Source organism: Saccopteryx leptura, chromosome 4 (assembly GCF_036850995.1).
Source record: "Saccopteryx leptura isolate mSacLep1 chromosome 4, mSacLep1_pri_phased_curated, whole genome shotgun sequence".
Classification (NCBI taxonomy): domain Eukaryota; kingdom Metazoa; phylum Chordata; class Mammalia; order Chiroptera; family Emballonuridae; genus Saccopteryx; species Saccopteryx leptura.
Window position 1 is genome coordinate 107370973 of NC_089506.1, and position 20624 is coordinate 107391596.

Here is a 20624-nt window from a genome sequence, read left to right on the forward strand (position 1 = left end):
ATATATGTGGTTTTATTTCTGGGCTTTCTATTCTGTTCCATTGGTCTGAGTGTCTATTTTTCTGCCAATACCATGCAGTTTTGATTATTGTGGCCCTATAATATAGTTTAAAGTCAGGTATTGTAATGCCCCCAGCTTCATTCTTTTTCCTTAGGATTGTTTTGGCTATTCGGGGTTTTTTATAGTTCCATATAAATCTGATGATTTTTTGTTCCATTTCTTTAAAAAATCTCATAGGAATTTTGATGGGAATTGCATTAAATTTGTATATTGCTTTGGGTAATATGGCCATTTTGATTATATTTATTCTTCCTATCCAAGAGCAAGGAATATTTTTCCATCTCATTGTATCTTTTTCGATTTCCCTTAACAATGCTTTGTAATTTTCATTATATAGGTCCTTTACATTCTTTGTTATGTTTATTCCTAGGTATTTTTTTGTTGTTGTTGCAATCGTGAAGGGGATTATTTTTTTGAGTTCGTTTTCTAATATTTCATTGTTGGCATAGAGAAAGGCTATGGACTTCTGTATGTTAATTTTGTATCCTGCGACCTTACTGTATTGGTTTATTGTTTCTAATAATCTTTTTGTGGAGTCCTTCGGGTTTTCCATGTATAGGATCATATCATCAGCAAAAAGTGATACCTTTACTTCTTCTTTTCCAATATGGATGCCTTTTATTTCTTTGTCTTGTCTGATTGCTCTGGCCAGAACTTCTAGCACCACGTTAAATAAGAGTGGAGAGAGTGGACAACCCTGTCTTGTTCCTGATTTAAGGGGGAAAGCCTTCAGTTTAGTGCCATTTAATATGATGTTAGCTGATGGTTTATCATATATGGCCTTTATCATGTTGAGATATTTTCCTTCTATACCCATTTTGTTGAGAGTCTTAAACATAAAATTGTGTTGTATTTTATCAAAAGCCTTTTCTGCATCTATTGATAAGATCATGTGGTTTTTGTTCTTTGTTTTGTTGATATGGTGTATTACGTTAACCGTTTTGCGTATGTTGAACCATCCTTGAGATTCTGGGATGAATCCCACTTGATCATGATGTATTATTTTTTTAATATGTTGTTGTATTCGGTTTGCCAGTATTTTGTTTAGAATTTTAGCATCTGTATTCATTAGAGATATTGGTCTGTAGTTTTCTTTCTTTGTGCCATCCTTGCCAGGTTTTGGTATGAGGGTTATGTTGGCCTCATAAAATGTGTTCGGAAGTATTGCTTCTTCTTCAATTTTTTGGAAGACTTTGAGTAGAATAGGAACCAAGTCTTCTTTGAATGTTTGATAGAATTCACTAGTATAACCGTCTGGGCCTGGACTTTTATTTTTGGGGAGGTTTTTAATAGTTTTTTCTATTTCTTCCCTGCTGATTGGTCTGTTTAGGCTTTCTGCTTCTTCATGACTCAGTCTAGGAAGGTTGTATTGTTCTAGGAATTTATCCATTTCTTCTAGATTGTTGTATTTGGTGGCATATAATTTTTCATAGTATTCTACAATAATTCTTTGTATATCTATGATGTCTGTGGTGATCTCTCCTCTTTCATTTTGGATTTTATTTATTTGAGTCCTGTGCCTTTTTTCCTTGGTGAGTCTTGCCAAGGGTTTGTCAATTTTGTTGACCTTTTCAAAGAACCAGCTCCTTGTTTTATTGATTTTTTCTATAGTTTTTCTGTTCTCTATTTCATTTATTTCTGCTCTGATTTTTATTATCTCCTTTCTTCGGCTGGTTTTGGGTTGTCTTTGTTCTTCTTTTTCTAGTTCCTTAAGGTGTGAAGTTAAGTGGTTTACTTCGGCTCTCTCTTGTTTGTTCATATAGGCCTGAAGTGATATGAACTTTCCTCTTATTACTGCTTTTGCTGCATCCCAGAGATTCTGATATGTCGTATTTTCATTTTCATTTGTCTGTATGTATCTTTTGATCTCTGCGCTTATTTCTTCTTTGACCCATTCATTTTTTAGAAGTATGTTGTTTAGTTTCCACATTTTTGTGGGTTTTTCCCCCTCTTTTTTGCAGTTGAATTCTAGTTTCAAGGCTTTATGATCAGAAAATATGCTTGGTACAATTTCAATTTTTCTAAATTTGCTGATATTGTCTTTGTGGCCCAACATATGGTCAATTCTTGAGAATGTTCCATGTACACTAGAGAAAAATGTATACTCTGTCGCTTTGGGATGAAGTGTCCTGTAGATGTCTATCATATCCAGGTGTTCTAGTATTTCGTTCAAGGCCACTATATCTTTATTGATTCTCTGTTTGGATGACCGATCTAGAGCCGTCAGCGGAGTATTGAGGTCTCCAAGTATGATTGTATTTTTGTTAGTTTTTGTTTTAAGGTCAATAAGTAGCTGTCTTATATATTTTGGTGCTCCTTGGTTTGGTGCATATATATTAAGGATTGTTATGTCTTCTTGATTCAGTGTCCCCTTCATCATTATGAAGTGACCATTTTTGTCTCTGAGTACTTTTTCTGTCTTGTAGTCAGCATTATCAGATATGAGTATTGCTACACCTGCTTTTTTTTGGGTGTTGTTTGCTTGGAGTATTGTTTTCCAGCCTTTCACTTTGAATTTGTTTTTATCCTTGTTGCTTAGATGTGTTTCTTGTAGGCAGCATATAGTTGGATTTTCTTTTTTAATCCATTCTGCTACTCTGTGTCTTTTTATTGGTAAGTTTAATCCATTTACATTTAGTGTAATTATTGACACTTGTGGGTTCCCTACTACCATTTTATAAATTGCTTTCTGTTAGTTTTGTATCTAGTTTGATTCTTCTCTTTTGTTTTTCTATCATTTGTTTCTGTTTGTTTGTGTTCCATACTTCTTTCCTCTGTTGCTACCTTTTTTAAGTCATGTGTTTTTGTGGTGGTTTTTTCAAGGGTGGTTACCATTAAGTAATGAAAAGGGTACCTACCATATTCATTGTAGTACCCTATCTTATAAGTATTTCTGCACTTCATCGTCCTTTGCTACTGTTAATCTCCATTCTCTCCCCCCCTTTTTTTTTCCTTTGTTGTCACAGTTTAAGTTTGGTTTTATTGTGTTCTTGGTGGAGCTGTTACTTGTGGTGTTGTTTTCTTTTGTTCTTTGAATCTGGTTGGAAAACCCCCTTTAGTATTTCCTGGAGTGGGGGCTTTCTGGTGATAAATTCTCTCATCTTTTCTGTATTTGTGAATGTTTTTATATCTCCTTCATACTGGAAGGATAGCTTTGATGGGTATAGTATTCTTGGCTGAAAGTTCCTCTCTTTCAGGGCCTTAAATATTGGGGTCCACTCTCTTCTAGCTTGTAGAGTTTCTGCTGAGAAATCTGATGATAATCTAATAGGCCTTCCTTTATATGTTGTACTCTTCTTTTCCCTGGCTGCCTTGAGAATTTTTTCTTTGTCATTGGTTTGTGTCATCTTTATTATGATGTGCCTTGGAGTGGGTTTGTTGGGGTTAAGAAAACTCGGTGTTCTGTTTGCTTCTTGAATTTGAGGCTTTAGTTCTTTCCACAGGCTTGGGAAGTTCTCGTCTATTATTTGTTTGAGTATATTCTCCATTCCATTTTCTTTCTCTTCTCCCTCTGATATACCTATTATTCTTATGTTATTCTTTCTGATGGAGTCAAATAATTCCTGTAGGGCTTTCTCGTTTTTTATTATTTTTGAGTCTCTTTCTTCTTCTCTCTGTTGTGCCTCAAGTTGTTTGTCTTCTATTTCACTAATCCTATCTTCAATCTGGGTTGTTCTGCTAGCTAAGCTTGTTACCTCGTTTTTCAGCTCGTGAATTGAGTTTTTCATTTCTGTTTGATTTGTTTTTATAGTTTCAATTTCCTTGGTAATATATTCTTTGTGTTCATTGAGTTGTTTTCTGATCTCCCTATATTGCCTTTCCGTGTTTTCTTGTATATCTCTGAGTATTTTTAAGATTTCTATTTTAAATTCTCTGTCATTTAGCTCCAAGGCTTCCAATATGTTAAGTCTTTTCTCCATAGATTTTTCCACATCTATTTGTGTTACCTCTCTTTCTTTTGTATCCATAATATTCGATTTCCTCTTTCTTATTGGCATCTGCGGGTGGTCTTGTTGATAGCACTAATTAGAATTAATAAAGAGTAAAAAGTAAAAAACAAAAACAAAAACAAAAACAAAAAAAACAAAAAAAAAGAAAAAAAAAAGAAAAAAAAAAAAACAAAGGGTAAAACACCCCACAAAAAAAAAAGCAGTAATAATTTATTATTTCCCCCTTTTTTTTTTCTTTGTTCTCCTTCCCTCCTCTCCCCTCCTCAGGGAAATATCGTGCCTATAATGGAGGGCCTGGTTTGCAGTGAAGAGTTCAAGGGGGCAAAAATAAATAAATAAATTTAAAAAAAAAAAAAAAAAAGAAGAAAATCTTAGACAAGCATAAGTTGATCTGCCTGTGGGTGACGGTCAACCAAGAGATATAATGAGAGGGACAAGAGGGAACCAGAAAAAAGGACAAAAAAAAGGAATAATCAAGAAGAAAAAATAAAAATAATAAGTAAAAATACGTTGTATTAAGTGGAGCAAAGACCAAATACAATGGAGACCTTGGGTTGGGAGGACCCAAAATGCCACAAAAACAAACCAACCAGAAAAAAACAAAAACACAACCGAAAAAGAAAAACAAAGCCAAAAAAAACCTTGAGTCCCAAATTAACTAATTTGTTCGTGATTGAGGATTAAATGGGAGGAAAGTAAAACGAGAAAAGAAAAAACGAATAGAAAGGAAAAAATAAGAAAGAGTGAAAAACGAAGGAAGAAATAAAAAAGGAAGAGAAAAAAAACAAAATAAGGCAAAAAAAACAAAAGAGGAGAGAGTGAGAATTAAGTGTCCTGGAGTATAACCCCAAAGGAGGGTGAGGATGAAGGAGAGAAATAAAATGTAACACTTATGGGTAGTGTAGTTCAAGAAAAGGGAAGCATAAGATGGGCAGAGAATAGAAGGGCTGAGGTGGAGGAAATAAAGGCAATAAGATAGAAGGAACAAACAACAACAACTACAAAAAAAAAACAAAAAACCAACAAACAGTGGAACAAGCTGCAAAGTCTGTGGATTTTTCCTGATTTTGAGATGTCAACCTCTTCCTCCTTCTCCTCTCTCCCTCTTCCCGGTCGGCGACTCTGCACCCCAGGCTCTGCCCCTGCGCCACACCCAGGCAGGGACTTGCAGTTGATGGGGTTCTATGGCAATGTCACACAATTGGCTTTAGTCTTGTTGGTAGTCAAGGCCTGCCGGCGTCTGCAGGGTCTAACGACGAGAGAGTTCGCCTTCGTGGATTCTCTCTCCCAGTCCCCCCCTCCCGAACCAGCAGCCTGGCGATCCAGCCCCAAGGCTGCCACTGCTTCTGCCTGGGGAGTAAGAGGCTCAAAGAGCTGGGAAATCCCCACTCTATCCCCACTCAGTGCAAGGCTCTGGGAAGGGCTCTGACAGTCAGGGCCTCCAGTGTAATCAGGCGGGGGTGGGAGTCAATTGTTGTCAAGGTGATTGTTCAGCGCCTAGCATTCCGTTGGACCTCTCAACCCAGGCTTTCCACACTTTGTAGCCTGTTTTGGCCGGTAAAAAGAGGCACTAGTCTCTGCTTGCGACTAGTGTGGTATAGATCTTATTATCTGCCAAGTCCTTCTTGTTAGCGTTTATCCCTGAATATGGAGGCTCTATCAATCAGAAGTTGCCCCCGCCCCTTTAGCGAGAGGCACCAAAAAATATCACTCCTCTTGTCTTGGGTCGGTGAACTGAGAGAGATCTTATCAATTAGAACCGAGGGTGCGCAGATTTCACGCGTTAAGTTAATTTTAGTAATTGGGTCGCAGCTGTGCTCCCGAAGGTATTTCAGGCTGCCTGCGCGCGCCCCTCCCCCAACGCTTGATTGTTAGCTTGAATGGCTGGGTGAGGTGCCCCGCCCGCGGAGAGAATCTCCCAAGTAGGGAATACCGCCCTGGGGCCTCTCCCGCTCCCCGTGCGCGGGCCGCTGGGAACGTTAGCGGTGCTCGGTCTGCAATGCTCGGTCTGCAATCAGACCGGGAGCGCGCCAGCGGCTGTTTGCCGCTGGCTCTGCAACCGACCCACTGCTCGCGGCGGCGGCGGCGGCGGCGGTTTCCGAGTGCGGGATGACTTACCACCGGCGCACTTTCTCGCGGCTTGAATGAACGTCCCTGCGGTAGCTTCCTCCACACCCTCGTCTCTCAGATTCGAGTGATAACAGTCCTTTTGCTTTCAGTTTGCTCCGAAGATAAATTTTCCTGTTTCTAGTTGATAAATTTGTTGTGATTTTGGGGAGATCTGTCGGATGCGCTGCTCACGGCGCCATTTCCGTGACGTCACCTCGGTTTTATTTTTTTTTAGTTCATTTCTGAAGTTTCATTGTTAGCATACAGGAAAACTGTAGACTTTGTGTATTGATTTTGTATCTTGCAATTTTACAGTATTTGTTTCTTGTTTCTACTGGTTTTTCTGTGCAGTCTTTGGGTTTTCTATATACAGGATCATGTCATCTGCAAAAAGTGATGCCTCTACTTCTTCTTTCCATATATGGGTGCCTTTTATTTCTTTGTGTTGCCTGATTGCGGTGGCTAAGACTTCCAGTACTATGTTTAATAAGTATGGAGAGAGGCAGCCTTGTCTTGTTCTTGATTTTAGAGGAAAAACCTTCAGTTTTAGTTTTTCTTTTCTTTTCTTTTTTTTTTTGACAGAGTCAGAGAGAGGGAAGGATAGCTAGAAACAGACAGCTAGGAAGGGAGAGAGATGAGAAGCATCAGTTCTTTGTTGTGGCACCTTAGTTGTTCATTGATTGCTTTTTCATTTGTGCCTTGATGGGGGGAGGTGCTACAGCAGAGCAAGTGACCCCTTGCTCAAGCCAGCAACCTTGGGCTTCAAGCCAGTGACCATGGGTTCATGTCTGTGATCCAACACTCAAGCCAGCGACCCCATGCTCAAGTTGGTGAGCCTGCTATCAAGCCTGATGAGCCCTCACTCAAGCTGGCGACTTCAGGGTTTCGAACCTGGGTCTTCCATGTCCCAATTCGATGCTCTGTCCACTGTGCCACCACTGCCTGATCAGGCAAACCTTTAGTTTTTAAACATTTAGTATGATATTGGTTGATGGTTTGTCATATATGGCCTGAGAATTACATGAGGCAATTGATATAAAGTTCTCAATAAATAGTAATTATTATCCTTATAGCAAAAATTTTGTTCATTTTGAGAAAAGATGAACTTTAATTTACTTTTTGATAAGGTTAACAGTTTTATCTGAAATTAGAGGTTTTTTACATAATTATTTGCCATCTCAAATTTAAAGATAATTTTTTAAAACACATAAATTTTGTCCCTGGTCCGGTAGCTGAGCTGGTTAGAGCATCATCTCAATATGTCAAGGTTGTGGGTCCCATTTCGTCAGAGCACATACAGCATCAACCAGTAAATGCATAAATAAGTGGAACAACAAATTCATGTTTCTCTTTCTCTCCCCATTTCTCTCTCTCTCTGAAAAACAATTTGAAAAGTTTAACGACTCATAATTTTTAAACCCATTTGTTTCTTGTGAGCACCATTTCTGGCTAGTACAATTGAATTTTATATGTAAAGTTTGTTTTCTATTTTTGCTCATTACTTGCTGTCTGCATATTTATTGGTTTGAATAATGTTCAGGCAGAAAATTTGTCAGTTTAAATTCAGAATTAACATTTTAGCACAAAGAACATGGTTAGAAACAGTTAACTTATAAAGCAACACATCATGATATATGCAAATAATCATTATTTTGTACACCTGAAACTAATATAATATTACGTGTTCATTATAACTGACTCTTTTAAAGAAAAAACAATACATTATTGTGTTTTGCTATTGCCCTAAGAAGTAAAACAGATTAGTCCTGAGATTTTAGTCAAAACTGAATGCTACTCTATTTTTTTGGTATTTATTACAAAAAGTAATAGCTTTAGCAATTAGGCTATCTTCCTTTTTTATTATTTGAATGCCTGATAATTGTACATATTTTCATTCAACACTGTTGTGGTTTGCATTGAACCCCAAGTTGAAGAATCTAGTTCCTACTTCCAAGCCTGCTGTTGAGCAAATCATTTATTCCCTTTTTGATGTCTTCTCTATATAAAAGCACGAACCTAATGCCATACTTCTTTACTGCAGCCGTACAAAACTGTTGAGCAGGTACTATGTGCTAGTCAGTGCTCTAGGGCTTGAGATACATCAATGGACTCTCCCCTCCTCAGGCGTCTTCTTGTGTATGCTACATTGAATAAACAAGAAATATAAAAACTTACTTATGTTAAAGTAATAGATGCTGTGGGGAAAAATGAAGCAGAACAGGGGGGATTGGGAATGTGACGGTGGGGTAGAGGAGACGGATTGCAAATCTTGAAAAAGATGGCCTCATTGAGAAGCTCTCATCTGAACAGAGAAATTGAAGGTTGGGGTATTGAAGCATGCTGATATCTGGAAAAAGTGTTTAAGATAGAGGAACAGACATTGCAAAGGCCCCTGGGCAGGAATGTTTGTAATAGTAGTACAATTATTTTTTTTCTTTTTATTCAGTGAGAGGAGGGGAGGCAGTCAGACTCCCACATGTGCCCCAATCGGGATCCACCCAACAAGCCCACTAGGGGGCAATAGTTTGCCCATCTGGGGCATTACTCCATTGCTCAGCAACTGAGCTCTTCTTAGCAACAGAGGTGGAGGCCATGGAGCCATCCTCAGCGCCCAGGCCAACTTGCTCAAATTGAGCCATGGCTGCAAGAGGGGAAGAGAGAGAGAAGTGAGAGAAGCAGGTGGGTGTTTCTCCTGTGTGCCCTGACCAAGAATTGAATCCAGAACATCCACACACCAGGCCGATGCTCTACCACTGAGCCAGCTGGCTAGGGCAATAGTAATACAATTAAAATATTGACATGTTAATAATAAAAAACAGCAAGGAATGATTATTCCTCTATAATATTTATTGATTACCTTTCATAAATGGCATATTGAGGAAAGGCTGGACATATGGTAGACACATGTATTAAGAAAACAAAGACTCCACTTTTTTCAATCTAAAATCTGTAAGGAAAGATAAAATAATCTGATCATAGATAGCTCTAATTTAATGCAAATTATGATCAAGAGCATAAAAGATGAGTCTCTTGACTTTCAGCAAAGGGAAGACCATTCTGCCTGGGGTAAGCATATGAGCCAACCATTCAGCCTTACCTAGAAGATTGATCTGAAAAATGATGTAGCCTGGGGAAAGAGAATGGTTTCTGGGCAAAGGAGAGACTAGTGCAAAAGCCAGTTAGGGGGGTTGTGCAGGCCACAATTAAGCACAAGTATGGTTAATTGGAAGTGCATTGGAAGGGGCATGGGTTCAAGAAGGATGATAAGGATCTAATTACTGAATGTGTAGAAGAAATTGACTGGAGAGAAAGAGTAGTTGACAAATGGAACTCCTAGGCCAAGCTCATTCAGTCAGCAGACTATATGGCGTTGCTGTTGTCGACAATAGCATCTGTTCTGATTGGTCAATGTCCATGGCATACCAGTTAGTTCTGCTTCCAGGTATTGACTTGGGTAACAGTTAATGAGGGAGGCATAGTTTTACTTTATGTCTATCTTTCTTTTATGTTTGTTATAATGTATTTTCATCTGAATTCTCTGAAGAGCGAGTGATTTCAGAATTTGTACAGTATTATTTTCCTTTTGCTTGTAGAAATTCAGTCAGACATTCATCCGGGTTTCGCTATCCTTTTGAAGAGGCTTTTTGAGGTTTGTGTGAGTCAAAAGATCAGTAGATAAAAAAGAATGAGTCATTGTGCTAGGCAATGTCTAAGACCCCTTACAGACTCTAAAATTCCAGGAAATCCAAAACTTAGCAACCAAAGGTCCATACTTCTCTCGGCCCTGCTCTCGTCAGGAGGGGCGTAGTCACTGGCCTTACTGTCAGCCTGAATTTCATATCAGCGGAAAGTAATTTTCAATTTTAGCAGGCAGCCTTTTGTTCAGCATATTTTATCAAAAGGTTTGAACCACTTTTTGTTTAAAATTAGCATTGGTTTATGTAAACTGATTTCCCATGTAATTTGCTATTTAATATTACAGCAGAATTTCAATTATGTTCAGAAGTTATTTAAAATATGCAATCACTTCCACTGTCCATGAAGGGTAATGAGGGCATAATACTTGAATGGCTTTTCTTGTGTAATACATCATCATTCTGGCTTCAGATTGTGGTCTTGAGCAAGATATTCCCATTCTTGAATAACTTCCAAGAGCATTTGTCCTTAAGTTTCTGAAATTTGCCAGAGGCAGTCTCGAAAGTGGTTGATTTCAAACCCGTGTATCTTTTTTCTTTTATCCTCTTCCTCAGCCCTCTTGGAGGAGATGTTATTGAAAAATCCAACTGCATTCAGTGCTGGGGGTGTGGGCTGGGAAATTGCAAAAAACACAGTACCATTAAAGAAAGATGATGACAAGTAAACCTTAAGTACCTAAGCAAACCTAGAAAGGGAACAGCCGGACCTGCGTTTATGTGCAGAAAGGCCTTGAAATTGTATTTTTGTGTTTTGTGTATAAACCTGAGGTTGAACGAGAATTTATCAAGAGAATTTGTAAACTTGAATTTGTTTCTTTGCATGTGATGTTTTGAATCCGGAGAGACTAACAGCTGCTCTTGTTACACAAGCCTCAATTACCATTCTCTGGCCTCAGGTGCTTCCATGTATTGTGACATGTCAGTCTTCCTAGAAATATGACAAAGTTCAGAGCTGAGGCTGGGGGGTTAGCAGCTAAAGCATTCCTTCCCCCACTTTTTTTTTGTTTTGTTTTGTTTTTTTGTTTTTTTCCGAAGCTGGAAACGGGGAGGCAGTCAGACAGACTCCTGCATGCGCCCGACTGGGATCCACCCAGCACGCCCACGAGGGGGCGATGCTCTGCCCATCTGGGGCGTTGCTCTGTTGTGACCAGAGCCACTCTAGCGCCTGAGGCAGAGGCCATAGAGCCATCCCCAGCTTCCAGGCCATCTTTGCTCCAATGGAGCCTTGACTGTGGGAGGGGAAGAGAGAGACAGAGAGGAAGGAGAGGGGGAGGGGTGGAGAAGCAGATGGGCGCTTCTCCTGTGTGCCCTGGCCGGGAATCGAACCCGGGACTTCCGCACGCCAGGCCGACGCTCTACCACTGAGCCAACCGGCCAGGGCCTCCCCCACTTCTTAAAATACACGTGGTCAGAAAAGATTAGAGAGTCCTTAGGCATTTGACAGGAGCGAGTAAAGGCACTTACCCTAGCTAGTTTCTGGGTGGAGAGAATGTTCCATTGTTTGACAGCCATTGAAGCGTCTTTTCATAGTTTATAAACAAATAAGAATAATTCTTTGAAGTCTGCAGGCAAGTTGACAGAAACAGAAATGAAGATTAATCAAAACCAAAAGTCAGGTCAATCACTGAACCAGTCTTCTCAAACTGGACTGTGAGGTCAAAGCTATGTTCACAATGCTAAGATACTATTTGCCTTTTGCATTCTCATTTCTAACAAGTATACAGGTTGACTGCAGAAGCAGATACGAAGATCCAACTGTTTTCTTTTTCTTTTTTTTTTTTTCTGAAGCTGAAAACGGGGAGAGACAGACAGACTCCCGCATGCGCTCGACCGGGATCCACCCAGCACGCCCACCAGGGGGCGACGCTCTGCCCACCAGGGGGCGATGCTCTGCCCCTCCAAGGGGAGATGCTCTGCCCTTCCAGGGCGTCGCTCTGTTGCGACCAGAGCCACTCTAGCACCTGGGCAGAGGCCAAGGAGCCAACCCCAGCGCCCGGGCCATCTTTGCTCCAATGGAGCCTTGCTGCGGGAGGGGAAGAGAGAGACAGAGAGGAAGGAGAAGGGGAGGGGTGGAGAAGTAAATGGACGCTTCTCCTGTGTGCCCTGGCCGGGAATCGAACCCGGGACTTCTGCACGCCAGGCCGACGCTCTACCACTGAGTCAACCAGCCAGGGCCCCAACTGTTTTCTATTAGTCAGATTTACAAAAATGTACAATAATGCCACTCTTACTGCTTAATTTTTTTGTTTTGTAAAATATACTTTCATAAAGAATGTTATTTATATTAATGTATTAAATATATTTTGATGAATTAATATTTAAAATTTTTTTTAGTTTTAATTTCTAATATAATAACTATCAATAAATACAATGTAAAGAATTCTCAATTTTTAAGAATAAAGGGAACCAGAGACTGAAAACTTTGGAAACTGCTGATTTAAACAAAAAGACAAGCAAGAGGTACACATTCCAGGCCATCACCTTGTCACATCTATGAAGGGGTTAGGAATTAAAGGTGTTGCCCCCATTTAAATATTTGAGCAGAAGTCATTACTTTTCTGGAATTTCTTTTCAAAATTCTTAATTTCTCAATTTTGAAACACTGCAATTTTATAGTATAAAATAGTCTTCAAAATAGGGTCAACTTCTGTAAAATATAGAAGTAAATTTATTTTGTTTATTTGTTAATTATGGTCCATCTGATTTCGGAAAGCTGTCATAGAAGCTTGCAAGAATATACATAATAAAATAAAAATGAAAATAAAAATTGGAGTCGAGGCCAGGGAAAAGATTTGTGTGCACACTAAAATGTGGGAGATGGCCCTAAGAAAGAAGAGCCACAAGAATATTCGGGGGGCGGGGTGTTTTACATGCCATGCTCAGGTAAAGATGGGTCAGATATGTTATACACAGTGTCTGTGTCTGCTTAGCCTCTTCTGTGGTGAAAGAACTGCCCTCTGTAGCCCTGATGAAAAGATGGAGGTAGACATGTTTTATACCTGTGACCATTTTCCTTTAGTATTTATTAGTTGAACGGAGAGTGGATATTTGACCCAAAGCCTGGTTAGGGGCCTGGTATGGACTGGCTGGGGTCCTAGTGAGAAAAGACGTGTAGGCTGGTCAGATTCCTACCTGACTTTGGACCTGGAAGTATTCAGAGAGCAACCCAGTGGGTAGAAAGTGAAGCTGAAAGGTCACATCATAGAGAGGGGCTATGTTGGCTATGTGCAAGCTCCAGTTATGAGGGAACAGAACCTGAGCTGTCAGAAGAGACTGGTTGGTAGAGGAAGGATAATAGATTGCACTTGGAGAAAAATCCTAAGATTCACATAGAGAGGCTCTGAGCCTGCAAGAGAGACAGAGGGTGCTAAGTCAGCATCAGTGGCCAGTAGCTCTCCCATGTGGCCTCTGCCTCTTTATAATAATACATCCTCTCTTCTTCACTGGCTTGAGTTCCTGACAACCGATAGAGCCTGAGGGAAACCTAGAATAATACAAGTATGCAGATTACAGAGACTAGCAGGTGGTTGTATGATTAATACTTGAAAATGGTCTTGAATTACCTGGTAGCCAAGGCAAAAGGGAGACACAGTAAATTATGAAACTGTATAATAAAAAGCAGCTTTAAAGGTAGTTATAATATTTAACACTGAATTTAAAGTCAGTCACCCTGTTATGTATGGCAGTTCTTTAAAAAATTAAAAGTAGAATTACCATGCAATCCAGAAATCCCACTTAAGAGTTTTTACCCAAAAGAATTCAAAGCAGGATCTGGAAAAGACCTTTTCACACTCGTGTTCATTGCAGCATTAGACAGAAAGCCACAAGGTAAAAGCAACCCAAATGTCTCTTGGCAGAAGAATGTGTAGAGAAGATGTGGTTTATATATAAATGGAATATTGTGCAGCCTTAAAAAAGGAAGGAAATCCCGTCACATGCTACAACAGTGATGAGCCTCAAGGATACTTTAAGAGCCAAAAGGACAAATACTGTATGATTCTGCTCACAGGAAGTACCTAGAGTAGTTCAAGTCATAGAAACAAAAATGAGAATGGTGATTGCCAAGCGCTGGGGTGAAGGGGGAGTTAGTGTTTATTAGGTATAGTTTGTTTTGTAAGATGAAGCATTTCTAGAGCTCTGTTGCACAACAACATGAATATACTTAACACTACTGAACTATATTTTAAAAATTATTAAGATGGTAAATTTAATGTTCTGTATTTTTACCACAGTTAATTAAAACAATCAATACCTTCATGTAAATTTGAGACACCAAGAAATATATTTGTTTGCCTGAACATTTCTAAAGCAGATGCAGAAATGAATTTATATAGAAATGTAAAATGAGAAGTTTACCAATATTGTATTTCTCAAAACGATCTTGGCTTTAGATCAGTTTCTTTGATGGAAGCAGAAGGAAGACACCTGTTCCCAACCAGAGATGTAGGACCTCTGTGTTCGTGAAACTGTTCGTGTGTGTAGCTCCTCTCTTGAGTTACGGCTTTGCATAGGCACACACACAGAGCACCTCAAGGCTGCGGGCAAGTGAGCAGATGACAACGTGCCTTCCTCCCTTCTCTGTTGTATTTAGGCTAAGTTAAGAGTTCCTGTTCAGTTTTTGTAGGATCTTGCTGGTTGGTTTGTAATGTATTTTTTCTGAGAAGAGAGAAGAACCTACACAGAAATTCTAATTTAGTTTTCTTCATAAAAATGAGGTTTATCAAACATTAAATGAATTTATATGCTCTGACATGCAACAAACATGACAAGGAGTCAGTAGTTAATAATCTAATTTTAAATATATTTTTATTCCCTAAAGTAGTGCTATACAGTATTTTAAGAAATAGATCATTGACTTCTTTCAGCTAAAGCAAGAAACTAAAAATTGATGTGTTTTTATGTGTAAGGTCTCATGGTTCTATTATTAGAATTCTGTAGGATCTATTTCCTTGGACCTAATAGGTAGGCCTTGCTGAGAACCGAGTACCAGCATGCCTTCACTGGAAGCTCAGAGTAGATAGTCAGGGTAGCCATGGAGACAGCAGAGGAGCCAAGCTCATTGCTTTTAAATTAAATTGTTATTGCCCTGGCTGTTTGGCTCAGTGGTAGAGCATCGGGCTGGCGAGCAGGAGTCCCGGGTTCGATTCCCGGCCAGAGCACACAGGAGAAGCGCCCATCTGCTTCTCCACCCCTCCCCCTCTCCTTCCTCTCTGTCTCTCTCTTCCTCTCTCAGCAGCCAAGGCTCCATTGGAGCAAAGTTGGCCCGGGCGCTGAGGATGGCTCCATGGCCTCTGCCTCAGGCACTAGGGTGGCTCTGGTTGCAACAGAGCAGGGCGCCAGATGGGCAGAGCATCGTCCCCTGGTGGGCGTGCCGGGTGGATCCCGGTCGGGCGCATGCGGAAGTCTGTCTGACTGCCTACCCATTTCCAACTTCAGAAAAATACAAAAAAAATAAATAAATAAAAGAGAAAGAGGTTAAGACGGACAGACATAGATGAAGGAAGGGAGGGATGGAGAGAGAGACTGGGAGAGAAGGAAGGAAGGAGAGAAAGATATAAGCTTGGCCCAGCCAACAAATAGATTAATGAAACAAAACAGAAAGTCCAGAAATATACCCACATGTATATAAGTAACTTATTACAAAGGTGTCAAGGCAATTCAATGAGCAAAGAATAATACTTTAAACAGATGGTGCTGGTGCTGGAACAAATAGATAGTCATGTACAAAAAAAAATATTACCTCACACTCTATACAAAAATTAACTGGAAAAAAGATTATAAATATAAATGTGATAGCTTGTCCCAGGGTGGGGGCTGCTGCCCTCTGTGCTCCTGGGCCTTACTGTGCTCCTGTCATGCCTGTGTCCCTGGAGGAGCCAGAGCTACACCACAGTATTATGCATCCTCGTCTTCTCTTCCATTATTTCCTGCATTTCACAGAAGATTCTAGGACATCCCTGGAAGCTTGTGATATGTAGGAATCTAAGGATGACTAGAAAACAAAACCATATCTTTCATTTGTGTGGAAACACAAAGTACTGCCTATTGATTTAGACTGAGAGAAAGCTGAGTAACAACTGACTCAGTTTAGGTGACCTCCGTCACCAAACAAGAGCCATGGTATCCACTTGATAGATAATAGTTTTATACCAATAGGAAATACTTGCTGTTCTTGTAAAGCATACCACAAGAGGGCAGAGAATAGCATGTGTATACACAAGCATGGGCCTCATATATTCTTTAATGAAGGGGACATGGCAGCAACCTTTCAGCATGATGTTGCCCAAATAAAGTAATATTACCATCTGATTGACTCATTCTGCAGGACTTGGTTTTCATAAAAATTCAGAGACAGGAGGAGTAGAAAAGGCATCGACAAATGTACAAAGAAGCTTTATAGCATATTCCATTTTTCTTTACTCCACTCCCAGCCCAAAGCACTGGCTATTAATAACACTCTTACCATTGGAGCTTAGCCAGTCTTGCCATTTTTTCCTCTTCTTTTCTTCCTAATTTGATCTGAAAAAATGTCCTTTTCCTTTCCTTCTAAATCTTAGGAATAGGATAGAATTGTGTTAGATACCCCATGTAACTGAGTATCCTACCTGTAACTGTCACAAACAAGATTTTTAATGGGTCTATAATGTGTCCTCTAGGAACTGTGATACCAGTGTTTTTCAGTTTTAGTCCAAAAGTAGCATCTGAATATCTGTCTTTTTTTATACTCACAGGTTACCAAGTACAATCCCATTTATAGACGTTAACAACAACAATCTAAAAATGATCTTCAGGCCCTGGCTGGTTGGCTCAGCGGTAGAGCATCGGCCTGGTGTGCAGGGGACCCGGGTTCGATTCCCGGCCAGGGCACACAGGAGAAGCGCCCATTTGCTTCTCCCCCCCCCCCCTCCTTCCTCTCTGTCTCTCTCTTCCCCTCCCGCAGCCAAGGCTCCATTGGAGCAAAAACATCCCGGGCGCTGGGGATGGCTCCTTGGCCTCTGCCCCAGGCGCTAGAGTGGCTCTGGTCGCAACAGAGCGATGCCCCAGAGGGGCAGAGCATCGCCCCCTGGTGGGCAGAGCTTCGCCCCTGGTGGGCGTGCCGGGTGGATCCCGGTCGGGCGCATGCGGGAGTCTGTCTGACTGTCTCTCCCCGTTTCCAGCTTCAGAAAAATACAAAAAAATAAATAGATAGATAGATAGATAGATAGATAGATAGATAGATAGATAGATAGATAGATAAAAATGATCTTCAGGCCCTGGCTGGGTCACTCAGCTGGTTAAAGCATTATCCCAGTACACCAAGGTTGGGGCTTTGATATCCATTCAGGGCACATACAAGAATCTATCATTGAATGCATATATGAGTGGAACAACAAATTGATGTTTCTCCCTCTCCCTTCCTTTCTTTTTCTAAAATCAATCAAATGATATTAAAAAGAAATATGTGAATCTCAGTTGAAGAACATTATAAGGATTAGCTAATTATACATAAAAGAAGACATTTAAATGTCAAGTTTTTCTGCATTTAAAGGTTTGGTGCAATTCCAATCAAAATTCTTAATGTGAGTTTTATTGTTATAAAAAATGATTATCACCATCATCATCATCATCTAGCTACATTTCTTTTAAGAAGATAAATTAGGAGGCACATAATTTCTATGTTAATACATGTTTTATATCTATAGTGATTGAATCATTATTTTGCTCTGATCAATATTTTTTTGTTTTTTATTTTTTATTGAATTTATTAGGGTGACATTGGTTAATAAAACCATACAGGTTTCAAGTATATAACTCAATAAAACATCATCTACATACTGCATCCTGCACTCTCCACCCAGAGAGTCTCTTTCCCTCCCCACTTATCTCACCATCCCCCACCCCTTTCCCTCTGGCTGTCACCATACTGCTGTGTCTATGTGTCAGATATATATTTTTTTCCCTTAATCCCTTCACTTTTTTTCACTCAGGCATCCAAGCTCCTTCCCCTCAGACAGTGGTCAGTCTGTTTGTTCAATGTATCTGTACTTCTGTTTCTACTTTGTTTTTTATATCATTCTGTTGATTACATTCTGCATATAAGTGAGATCATATGGTATTTGCCTTTCTCAGACTGGCTTATTTTACTTAGCATCATAATCTCGTTTCATCCATGCTGTTGTAAAAGGTAAGATTTGTTTTTTACAGCAGAGTAGTATTCCATGTAAATATACCACAGCTCTTTTATTCACTCATCTATTAACAGACATTTGGGCTGCTTCCAAGTCTTGGCTGTTGTAAATAATGCTGCAGTGAACACAGGGCGCATATATTCTTTCTAATCAGTGCATCACGTTTCTTCAGATATATTCCCAGAAGTGGGATGGCAGAGTCAAAAGATAGTTTCATTTTTACTTTTTTGAGGAAACCCCATACTGTTTTCCACAGTGGCTGCACCAGTCTGTTTTCCTACCAACAGTGCACAAGGGTTCCCTTTTCTCCACACCCTTGCCAGCACTTATTGTGTGTTGATTTGTTGATGTGCTCCATTCTGACAGGTGAGAAGTGATATCTCATTGTGGTTTTAATTTGTATTTCTGGGCTAATAAACATTTTAGAGCATTAATTTTTTTAAATTTTGTTTTTAGTAGTAACAATTTTAGAATATGCATGTTGGCTAAAATTGAATAAAATAGGCTCTCTTTGTGCAATGATAGAGGGGACATATAGTATATAGGCACAAACTATTTAGAAAAATTATTGGTGATATACAACTAGAGCTTTAGAAGTATTTCTTCTACCTTTTATATCAATAATTCTATTTCTAGAAAACTATTCAAAGAAAACAATTGTAACCAAAGATTGGCACTTGTTGGGTAGCCCAGTTGGTTAGAGTGGCATCCCAACATGCCAAGGTTGCGAGTGTGATCTCTGTTCAGGGCACATATAAGAATCAACCAGTGACGGCATGAATTAGTGTTAACAATTCAGATAGTACTAAGCCCTGAGTATATTATGTTTTTTCCTGCGCATACATACCTGTGATAAATTTTAATTTATAAATAGGGACAATAAAAGATTAGCAATAATAACATAATAAAATAGAACAATTATAACTCTATAGCAGTAAAAATTATGTAAATGCAGTCTCTCTGTCTCTCAAAACACTAATTGTGTTTCACTCACCCTGCCTGTGATGACGTGAGATGAATCACTACCTGCGTGATGCAGTGAAGGAGGTGAATGGTGAACGAAAGGTGAAACACACACCCACAAAGAGTGTATGTGTGTCTCATAGAAATTTATTTTGAGTAAATTTGACATTGTAATCTCATCATATTGGGAGATGCCTTTCACATTCGTTTAATCAATGTTTATTATCTACAGTTAATCAATATTTATTATCTATTGTGCTGAGTCCCTGTGCCAGCTGCCATAGGGATACAGGGATGAGGAAAATGCAGCCTTAAGAAGCTTGTAATGAGGGAAAATAGTCACCAATATTAGAAATAAAATCTTTAAAATATTTATCTATTTCTCTAGTAGAGGGTTGCTATTTATGGACACTGGCCAGAGCCTTGCTAATTTTCAGCTATTGGCACCATTGAATCAAGTTTATCTTCAGAATTTATCATTATCAAGACTCTGAATTTGATCCAGTCTTCCTCTTCACGTGCATACTCAAAAGATCAATTTCAGGGTTAGAAGGTAAAAATTATGATAATTGCATTGAGTCACAGTTATGATTATCACTTTAAAGAGCTACAAAGTGCTGAGTTGACTGGCAGAATACTGATTTTAGATGTAATCTATGATAATGTTAACTTTATATAATCTGATTTTACCAAAACATATTTATTCACTTAAAGAATTTCCTTTTGCTTAATATTTTTTTTTATTTTTTGTAGGAATTTATTTTATCAGAAGATTATAACAAGATGACACCTGTGAAAAACTATCAAGGTAAGGATGAGAGTCGTATTTTCATTTACCTAGACTTTGAAATGTATCTTGATGCTTCCACTGCCACAAGAGAGGCCTTATTTTAAAATAGGGGGGACAAAACAGAGCAGCAATTTGAGGTTAATATTATGCCAGTTTTAGAAGTGAGATGCTGAGTAAAGAGGTCAGGTGACTTGCCTGTGGGCCTATAGCCAGTAGAGAGCAGGGCCTGGCCTGGCAAGGTGGCTCCAGAGCCCACAGCCTTTGTCCTTTGTTTTCCTGCTTACTACGCCACACTTTGTATGGGGAGTGGGCCACTGTCAGGAGTGAGCTGCTTTACATGGGGTTCGTTTCAGTAGTGATTAAAAGGCTCAGTGTGTTTATATGTACTGTCTAATGGAAGGAATTATGGCTGTATTATATCTTCAACACTGGCAGTATACCATAGGCCATTTCCATAGTATGGATCAGGAATAATTTTTGTTAAGTATTTCTTTATCCAGACCACCAATCTCATGGGTTCAGAACGTTAGAGGTGGACCTCTTAACACTTAGAGGTCATTTCAACAAGAGAACCATTCTGAATAATGACATTGATGGGGAAGTGTGCATACACAGACCTCTCCTATAAGGGAAGCCCAATGTGATCATGTTCTGCACATGACTGCAGACAGTGGAAATTGTGGCCAGTTCCTTTCTATTTTCCCACCATTTGTTAGCCTGGACCCTCTCCTTTTTCTTTCCAAAGTGACTGAGTTCTAGGTGGATGTGATTGAATTCCCTCTGCAGGGTGCCTCAGGCCCTTCACAGTAACTGTGTGTCCTTCAGAGTGCTGTTGACATTTTCTGGAATGTTGACAGTTGGATTGCTGAGAATGGTTTTCATTCTTACA

General features: G+C 39.5%; 1 protein-coding gene across 1 annotated transcript in view; it reads left to right on the forward strand.

Annotated features, from left to right (window-relative positions):
• Positions 1 to 20624, forward strand: part of WDFY2 (WD repeat and FYVE domain containing 2) — a 196752-nt gene that overhangs the window by 127414 nt on the left and 48714 nt on the right. The window contains exon 4 of the mRNA XM_066380938.1: positions 19699 to 19753. Within this exon, the coding sequence (XP_066237035.1) occupies positions 19699 to 19753 (55 nt within the window). The remainder of the gene's footprint in view (positions 1 to 19698; positions 19754 to 20624) is intronic.